The following is a 10,105-nucleotide window of genomic DNA, read 5'->3' on the forward strand; positions in this document are numbered from 1 at the left end:
TTCAATAAATTTGCTACCATCAATGTAGGGTTTATTTCATTCTATGCACGTAATTTGTAAATTTTACCCTTGCATAGTATTGAAAATATCACTTGTTTCCTTTATATGTGTTGAACTTATTAATTTTGATTGAACATTTTATTCTTTACCTTGTCTGTATGTCCTGATATTACCTCATCCATATAATGCTGTCTATGTGAAAGGATTTCCACAGATCTTTTAATTTTACTTATTATGTTTTCATTTCCAGAATCATTTCAATTTGCCTTTTATTGATATGCTATCAATTTATTGAATTATCTTATAATATCCTCTTAAATATCTACCTGATAGTGATATTTGTTTCTTTTGTCTTGGAATTCACTCAGCACTTATTTATGTCCTCTTAGAATTCATTCTATTGTTGCTTTGTGTTCTTCTTGATAGCATTTGGATATTTACTCCTGTATTATATCACTTGAATTCATTGTCTGAAATTCCTCTACATGCTTCTTATTTGGTGATAAAATGACATATTAAGTAACATTTTTAGGAGGCATCCTCTAATATGTGGCTTCCTAGCAGCAGGTAGTATAGCCAGTAGGAAGGGCAAAGGGACTGGTTCTACAGTTGGACTCTCAAATTTTAATCCTAGAAGTGATTATGCATGTTGGAAGAAGTTCATGTATATGGGGATATTGCTCCTATACTCTCATTGGAAACTGGCAGTGGACATGTGGGTAGAAACAGGGACATGAATACTTGTAAAGTGTGCCCACACTAGCATGTGTGCTTCTGTATACCCCTATGTGTGATCCTTGCCCCAAATGACATTGGTGGGAGAAAGTGGTATAGTGACGGGGCATCAATGCTTAGAGTCATGTGTGATATCCAGGTACAAATAATAGGGGCAGGAGGATGAGATTTGGGATCTGAGGATTTCGATTCACCTGAGGGAGGATGGTTTGTGCAAACACAAATCATAGTTTGTAAAGGCAAAACAAAAATGTTATCAGTGATTATGAATATAATTTTTCTGACATTGTGCTTTGCCTTCACATTCCATTGTCCATGTACATATATCACTACTGGACTTTTAGTTTGCCAACTAAAACCAGAAAAACTCAGAATTTGATGATATTTCAGATATTGAATATTTCATGTTCCCTTAAATGTTTGCTCTCCCTGCAAAGTAAATTTTTGACTTCCCATGAAATCCTGTTATTATTAAATCATATATATGTTCTAGCTCATTAGGGTTCTTCTGTAGATGTATTTTGACTTCATGTAAAAATAGTTAATTATAATGATTTATTCTATGTAATACTTTTATGAACATTTAATTAGTCCAAATGACTACAGCAATATACACTAGAGAAAACATTGCATTCCCAACAAATGTTGCTGGATATGTTCAATAAATTACATATAGAAAAATGAAACTCAACACATTCCTCTCCCATACCAAAAAAAAAAAAAAAAATCAACCCCAAATTGATGAAATACCTCTGATTAAGATTCAAAAATCTAAAGCTATAGCATGAAACAAAAGAGTAATTATCTTCAAAATAGGAAAATAATATTGGAAATTAAATAAATCCCTCAAGTGTTGGCATGTAATGAAGATAAAATGCTTGTCTACAGACAACATAACCTAAACAGAGCCCACAAACTACCTTCAGATGGGGAGAAAATCTTTGCCAGTTACAGCACTGACAGGGGCCTAACATCCAGAATCTATAAGGAACTCAAAAATCTAAACAATAAAAAATAAACAGTGACTTAAACAACGGAGCAGAGAACTCAATAGGAAATTGTAAAAGGAGGAAAGTAAGTGGCTAAATTCATCTATGAAAATGTTCAACACTGTTAATAACAAGGGAAATGCAAAGTAAAACTACTGTGAGGTTCCACAACTCTCGTAAGAGGATGGAAAACTTTAATAAAATCAAATGATAGTAAATTTGAGAACATTCAAGGAAAGGGGGCCCTAATTCACTACTTGTGGGAATGTAAACTTGTACAATCAATAAGTAGACTTCAGAAAATGATGAAAACTGTGCTACCAAGTAAACTGGCCATTCCTGTATGGGCACCTATGCTAAGTGCCCCACTCTTCACACCAAAGCATCTGCTCAACAATGATAATAGCTGCCCAATTCACAATGGCTACTAACTGGAATCTTCTACAGCTTCTTTCTCTTTCTCTCTTTTCTCTCTAACTCTTTTATATTGGTTATCTTTTTCTTCCTTCTCTTAGTGGGCACTGACCTGTAACTCACGGTAACAGCCAGTGGATATCATCCACAATAAGCTTTTGATTAAGAGACCTACAAGGTCTCCAAAAGAAAGATAGATTTCTGTCAGAGTACTTGATGACACACCAAAGGTTAGTGGTAAGACCATACTGCTGAAGACAACATATGGTTTGACACATAAAATGGAATGACATGGCTGGAAGCTGGTAGAGGGTCAGTCCCCAGACAGTCAGCATGTCTAGGGCCAGAAGATGCTACATGGGCGACTGGGGGAAAATGATCAATATCTGTCCAAGCAACTCATGGTCTAACCTAATAGCAGCAAAAAACCTGTTGTAATGCTCACAAAAGTGCCATGATGGTGGGAAACCAACTGCTCTTGATTTGGCTAACTGATCCCCTCAGTGGAATGGGACCCATAGCTGGAGCTGGGAAACAAGTCAGAACCATATCCAAATTTCAGCCCACTCTCTATTATCAAGCTACCACCAATCGTGGGCTACAAGATGGCCTACATCTATTAAATTCTCTATAAAAAAAATAAGGGTTATCCCATTTGTCTGGTGCTAACTTTACTCTCCATTGGAGAGTATGCTTCTCTTTTTCAGATAAATGCAGATCCTAATAAGGTGAGAACAAACCCATCATACCTCAAAAGTGCCCCAGCTGAAACTAAGAATAATTGGTGAAGCAAGGGTGCTGTTTTCTTGGTGAACCAGGTACCAGCACAATGGTGAAGGAGATAGACACAGAGAACAATCAATGCCTACCAAGTCAGATATCCAGAGACAAGGAGGTTCACAACACCTCATCACTTAAGCAGACGCAAAGTGAACCCAACATGGCTCAGGGAAATTTTTAGGAAGAGGGGTGGAAAGAATGTCAGAGCCACATGTTGGGTCATGATACACAGAGACATATCTTTTACCCATAACTGTGGGCTAACTCCACAATGCATGACCCATATACCTCAACAAGAAAGGGCTGGGAGGAGGGGGTAGGACATGGATGAGCCTAACAATGGTACCAACTTGACTGTATTCACTGAATACAATATTAATTAATAAAAAATTAATTAATTTAAAAAATCTCTCAAAAAAAGTCCAAGCCCAGATTGATTTATGGGTGAATTCTACCAGAGCTTCATGGAAGAACTAACACCAATGCTTCTTAAATGTTTCCATAAAATAGGAAAATAAGGAATCCTATCAAACTCCTTGTACAAAGCTAGCATCACCCTAAAACCGAACCCAGGCAAAGACTGAACAAAAAAAGAAAATTACAGACCAATCTCTCCCATGAAAATAGATGCAAAATTTCTCAGCAAATATTGGTAGAGAGAATAAAAGAATATACCAAAATATCAGTCACCCCTACCAAGAATGATTTATTCCAGAGATGCAGGGATTGTTCAACATGTGCCAGCTGATTAATGTACATTATATAATTGAACTGCCAAGCAAAAATCACATGATCATCTCATTAGATGCAGAAAAACCATTTGATAACTCCAACATCCCTTCAAATACTACAGAGACCAAGAATAGAAGGAACATATCTTAACATAATAAAGGGTATTTATGACAAGCCTTCAGCCAACATAATACTAAATGGAAAAAAACTTGATGCTTTTCCACTAAATTAGGTTCAATAGATAGGTGTTTACTATCCCCACTTTTGTTTAATATAGTGCTGGAAGTCTTAGCCAGAGCAATAAGATAAATGACACACATGAAATGTATACAAATTGGAAAGGAGGAGATCAAGTTATCATTATCTACAGATATGATTATATACATAAAGGACCCTAAAGACTCTACCAAAAGACTGTTAGAATTGATAAACTCCTATAGCCATAAACACACAGAAAAGAGTAGCCTTCCTATATGCTAACAACAAACACACAGAAGATGAAATCAGAGAATCAATCCCATTCACAATTGCATCAAAAAAAAAAAGTATATTGGAATACAACTAACCAAGGAAGTGAGGGATCTCTACAATGAAAACTTTAAAACACTCAAGCAAGAAATTGCAGAACACACTAGGAAATGGAAAGACATCCCCTACTCTTGGATCAGAAAAATCAATATTATAAAAACGGCAGTCTTACCAAAAGAAATATACACATGTAATGCAATTCTCATCAAAATTCCAATGGCATCTTCTCATAAATAGAAAAAAAAATTCATCTGGAAACACAGAAAACTTTTAATATCTCAAAAATTTTTTAGCAACAAAAATAAGGCTGGTGGTGTCAGCATACCTGATTGTAACCTTTACTATAGACCCATGGTAACACAAATGACATTATCCTGGCACAAAACATTAATTTAGATCAAGTGAACACAACAGAGGACCCAATGTAGGTCTGGGTAGCTATAGTCACCTGATATTTAACAAAAATGCCAAAAAATATTCCTTGGAGAAAAAAACAGCCTCTTCATTACATGGTGCTGGGAAAACTGGATATACATATGTAGAAGGCAGAAAATATATGTGTATCTCTCTCCAAACAACAACAACAAAAAATTAAGTCCAAATGCACCAAAGACCTTAATGTCAGACCTGAAATTCTGAAACTGCTAGAGAAAAAATTAGAGGAAACTCTTCAACATATTGGTCTTGGTGAAGACTTTCTGAATATAACCCCAGTTGCTCAGACAGTAAAACCACAGATTAACTGCTGGGAACTGATGAAATTACAAAGCTTTCCTGCAGCAAAGGACACTATGAATACAGCAAAGAGGCAACCTACAGAGTGGGAGAAAATCTTTGCCAGCTATACATCTGATTGAAGGTTACTATCTAGGTTATATAAAGAACTCAAAAAAGTAAATGATAAGAAATCAAACCATCCAACTAAAAAATGGGCTATGGATCTAAATAGACAGTTCTCTAAAGAAGAAATACAGATGTCTTATAAACCTGTAAAACATGTTCTGCTTCCCTAGTCATCAGGGAAGTGCAGGTTAAAATGTCATTGAGGTTCTATCTCCTGTCACATTGGCTACCATGATGAAATCAAATGACCAGAAATGCTGGTGAGGATGCAGAAAAAGAGGAACCCTTCTACATTGTTGGTGGGAATGCAATCTGACCCAGCCATTGTGGAAATGAGTGTGGAGGTTCCTGAGATGGACAAAAATAGATCTACGATATGTTCCAGCTACAGCACTCCTAGACATATATCCTAAGGACTCTTCTCACTACCTTAGAGATACTTGCTCAACCATGTTTATTGCTGCTCTAGTCACAATAGCTGGGAAATGAAACCAGCTTAGATGTCCCTCAACTGATGAGTGGGTAATGAAGATGTGACACATTTACACAATGGAGTTCTACTCAGCAGTAATGACAAATGAAGTTATGAAAGTTAGGAAAATGGATGAATCTGGAAAGGATTATACTAATGAGGTAACCCAGACCCAGGAAGCCAAACATAGCATGCTCTCTCTCATATGGTAGATCCTAGCTATAACTGATTGAACTTCTGTGTGAGTAGGAAGAAAGCTATTTAGCAGAGGCCAGTAATCTAGAAAGGAGATATACAGGGAACAGAAATGGAGGAAGGGGAGACTTAATAGGATGGCATTGTATATATGTAAGTTTATGAAAATATTAATGGGGTTGCAAAGGCCTAAGTGAGGTCAGGGGAAGAGACTGAGTAAAGGAAAGGTGGATGGAAGGCTAATCAAAATCTAAGAGGATATAAATAAGTCATATGGAAACCGACTTTTTTGGACAATGAAACACACAAGAACCATAGTTTGGTCCCATAAAATTTTCAGTGCCAGGGATGAGGTGCCCTCCAGGGAGTTATTGGTCATGGAGGTCCATGATGCCCTCAAAATATTACTCACCATTGCTGATGCCCTTGGTTTCCCAACAGGAATAGATGATAAGACCCTATTGCTGAAGACTCCACATACTTGGGCTGCATGCTCACTAAGAAATCATGCTGGAGCTGAGTTGAAAAACTCCACCATGCATACCAGCTGACCGAAGGGTGGAAAAGGTCATGCTGCATGCAGTTCAATAGGAGAGACAGAATTCACCAGTGAAGACAATCATCAGTGAATAGCTCAAGCCTAATATTTGGCCACCCAGGCTAAATGAGCCATACTGCAATAGAGGCATGTCTGTTATGGGCAAAACCAACTTCCCTCTAATTTGACTGGAGGCCCACTCCAAGGGAGGAAATACATCCTGATACTGAGAACCTACAACAGGGGTAGTCATGAGCTCTAGATGTGTAACGTCTGCTGTGGTCTGGAGAAAAAGATCATGATGTCAAAATAAAAGAGAGACTGATTGAGAAAGGGAGTTTCAAAGGGGAAAGTGGATATGAGAAGGTAATTACCATGGAATATCATTTGCCATCATGGAAGCTGTAATTTAAAACATAATTAAATAATTTTAAAACACAGTAATATAGGAAAACAATGTATAGTTGGCACCTTTCTTCTCCCCTTACTCCATTATAACATGAAGAAGGTATCATATAACCTCATGTACCTGTTATTTGAGAGATTTGTATCTATGAGAAAAGTCTGTCCATGGTTAGACAGGCAAAGAAAATTGTTCCCTTTAAACCATTTTTAGGAATTAAATTATATGCTCACAGGTGAAAGATGAGCAGGCACTTCAAGGGATACATTATCTCAGCCACTTAATATTGAACAAATACCAGTGTTTATTGTCATGAAAGGATCTAATATGAAGCACTTGTTCTTCCAATTCTACAATTCTAGCTTTCTACAGAAATAGAAATACTGAGGAACCAGGCTGAAGTTCTAGCTCTGAAGGACACAATCATACAAAAAAAAAAAAAATCCTCTTTGGAAAGTCTCATCAGTAAAATGGATGAAGGTGAGAAGAGTATATCTTAAACTACAAGATCAGATAACAGAACAAATATAGTCCATCACAGAGAAAGAGAAGGTAATAGGAAGGTATGAATGGTAATTTCAAGATATCCAGGATACTATGAAAAGATCAAACATAAGAAGTCATGGTATAGTAGAAGGAGAATTTCAATCCGAGGCTTAGTAGGCATTTTCAATAAAATCATAGAAGAAAAAAAGTCCCCAAATTGGGAAATAAGTGTCAGTGCAGATAGAAGAAGCTTCTATAACACCAAACAGACAAAACCTGGAAAAAAACTTCTCCTCACTATGTTATAACTAAACTACTAAACATGCAAACCAAAGGAAATATATTGAAAGCAGTTAGAGAGAAAAAGCCTGGCCTTTAAAGGCAAGTCCATCAGAATAACAGCAGATAACTCAACACAAACTTTAAAAGCCTTGGAATGATGTATTCTAATTTTTAAAAGGTAAAAAATGTAAACCAAGATTACCTTATCCTGCAAAGCTATCTATCAAAATTCATGGAGAAATAAGAACATTCCAGAACAAAAAACAGGCTAAAGGAGTTTATGGCAACTAGTCCAGCTGTCCAGGAAATACTCTCCTTCAACTCTGGAGAGAAAGCAAAGCACAACCAAGAGGAAATAAGAAAAATATAAACCACACTCAAATAATAGTTAATACTGGGAAGTAAAGGGGAAAAAAAAAGAAGCAAGAAAAATGGCAAAAATAAATACACACCTTTCAATAATAACTCAATATCAATGGCCTCAATGTACCAACAAAAAGATATAGGTTTGCAGACTGAATTAAAACGCAGGAAACTGCCAATTGTTGCCTCCAGGAAACTCATTTCTCATTAAAAGATAGACACTGTCTTAGGGTGAAAGTATGTAAAACAATATTTCAAGCAATTGGGCCCAGAATACAAGCAGGGTTGCAATCCTAATATCTGACTGGATAGACTTCAAATAACATTAGTGAAAAAAGATAAAAAGGTCTCTTTGTACTGATTAAAGGAACACTCCAACATTTAGGACATTATAATACTAAACATATATGCACTAACATGGGGAATTCCAATTAAAAACAAAAAACACTGTTAAGCTTAAGGTACAGATCACAACAAACACAATTATAGTGAGTGATTTAAATACCCTACTCTCATCAATTGACAAGTCATACCCACAAAAAATAAATAGAGAGGCATCTGCCTTAAACGATGTTAAGGAACAAATAGACCTAACATATATATATAGAACATTCCATCTGTATGCTGCAGAATGTAAATTTTCCTCAGCAGTATATGGAACATTCTCTAAAATAGGCCATATCTGAGGACACAAAGCAAATATTAACAACTACAGGAAAATTGAAATAATCCCTTGTATTCTATCTGACCACAAAGGGATTAAACTGCAAATCAGCAACAAGAAAATCTGCATTGAATTCTAAACAAACCAGATACACTTGACTGTTGAAAATTTCTGCTCTGTAAACTATAAAATGAATTTTGATTCATTCATAAGTGGCATGCTTGGGAAGAAATGTGCAAGGGATCAAAAACTGTTAGTGTACCATATATAGAATTCTTACACATTATTCATGTCTTACAAATATAAAACTAAATAACAAAACTGACACTTACCGGTAAAGCTGGTTCACTGAATTGTAGTCTATCCTATGCTCCTTTGATGTGTCTATTGCAAACATACAATCCTTCCACATATTTCCATCACTTTCTGTCTTTTGCTTTATTCTCCAAAAGCAGCCTGTTTCTGTCAAACTGCAGAAGGAGACAGAAAACATTGGAAGAAACAAGACAAAAATGAATCTGATCAGCTTCCCCATGTCTGTAAGTTCGCAGTATGAGCTCAGATGTAATGTGCAGCATCAAGTAGAAACACACATCACAAATGCCTGCTTGTATGTGTATCCATCTTACTACTATTGCTGACTAGAAGGGATATTTATATCCCTAATTTCTTTCTTTCTAGTCTGTGTCACCCTCCCTTGAGAAGTACAGAACACAGCCCTGAGGTTCTGCATCTGAGGTCTACATCAAGGTCATTAAAAAAAGTTGAAAAACATGCTGTGAGGATCATCTCTTGCTTCAGGTACCATAAGATCATGTATATACAGGCATGAATGCCACTGGGATAATCTCCTGAGAATTCTTGTTTGCAGAGTAATTTCAACAAGTCATTTGGATGAACAGCACCTGAAGTCATGTAAGTGGATCTCCTTGGAGTTTCAAGTCAACATATGTTGTGAAAAGGTCAGAAATGTCTCCTGTTCATCATAGCTCATGAAGACATGGGCAGCATTGTTTATTCCATTGTTCAAGCAGTGGAGAGAACCCTCACATACCTCACTTTCATCAGCATCATACCATTTACTGTGTTGTCTTGCACTACTCATTGTAGTTTCATGCCTCAATATCCCACAACTCCATGTCTCCCTTTGAGTACACAATAAGGAAAATAGTCATGGCAAGTCCAGGATTCCCAGTCATTCTCCCAGTAACAATGCAGACACTAAGCCTCATACTTCCATTCTAAGTCATGGCCTGCATCAATGTTCCTTAGTCCCCACAAACTAATAAGCTGTGATGACCCAGATTCTCATCTTTAGCATTGTTTCTTCCATGTTTTACACTTATCTAATTACAGGATTGCACACAGAATTTAACCTTATATTTTATATTCATACAATGCAGTTCCTCCACCTGAGTGAGGAATTAATTTTTGTTGTTGCTTTCACATTATGTGTTTCAAGTGGACAGTAAATAAATGAGTGTGAGGGGCTGGAAACTTGGCGTAGTGGTTAAGGAACTTGTCTGCACAGTCAAAGGACCTCAGTATGATTGCACAGGACCCATTTAAGCCAAATTCATAAGGTGACACATGCATCTGGAGTTCATTTTCAGTGGCTGGAGGCCATGGCCAGCCAATTCTTTCTCTTGCTTACTCTCTCTTCCTCTGGCTCATTCTCTCT

The 10,105-nt window shown here is 36.7% G+C and overlaps 1 protein-coding gene across 1 annotated transcript in view; it reads right to left on the reverse strand.

Annotated features, from left to right (window-relative positions):
• The window catches only part of LOC123457513 (vomeronasal type-2 receptor 116-like), a 57,379-nt gene extending 47,884 nt beyond the window's left edge, over positions 1-9,495 (reverse strand). The window contains exons 1-2 of the mRNA XM_045141391.1: positions 9,479-9,495; positions 8,757-8,894 (exon numbers count right to left, since the gene is read on the reverse strand). Coding sequence (XP_044997326.1) covers positions 8,757-8,894; positions 9,479-9,495 — 155 coding nt within the window. The remainder of the gene's footprint in view (positions 1-8,756; positions 8,895-9,478) is intronic.
• Between the last annotated feature and the right edge of the window lie 610 nt (positions 9,496-10,105).

The sequence above is a fragment of the Jaculus jaculus genome, unplaced genomic scaffold (genome assembly GCF_020740685.1).
Source record: "Jaculus jaculus isolate mJacJac1 unplaced genomic scaffold, mJacJac1.mat.Y.cur u25, whole genome shotgun sequence".
In the NCBI taxonomy this organism is placed as follows: domain Eukaryota; kingdom Metazoa; phylum Chordata; class Mammalia; order Rodentia; family Dipodidae; genus Jaculus; species Jaculus jaculus.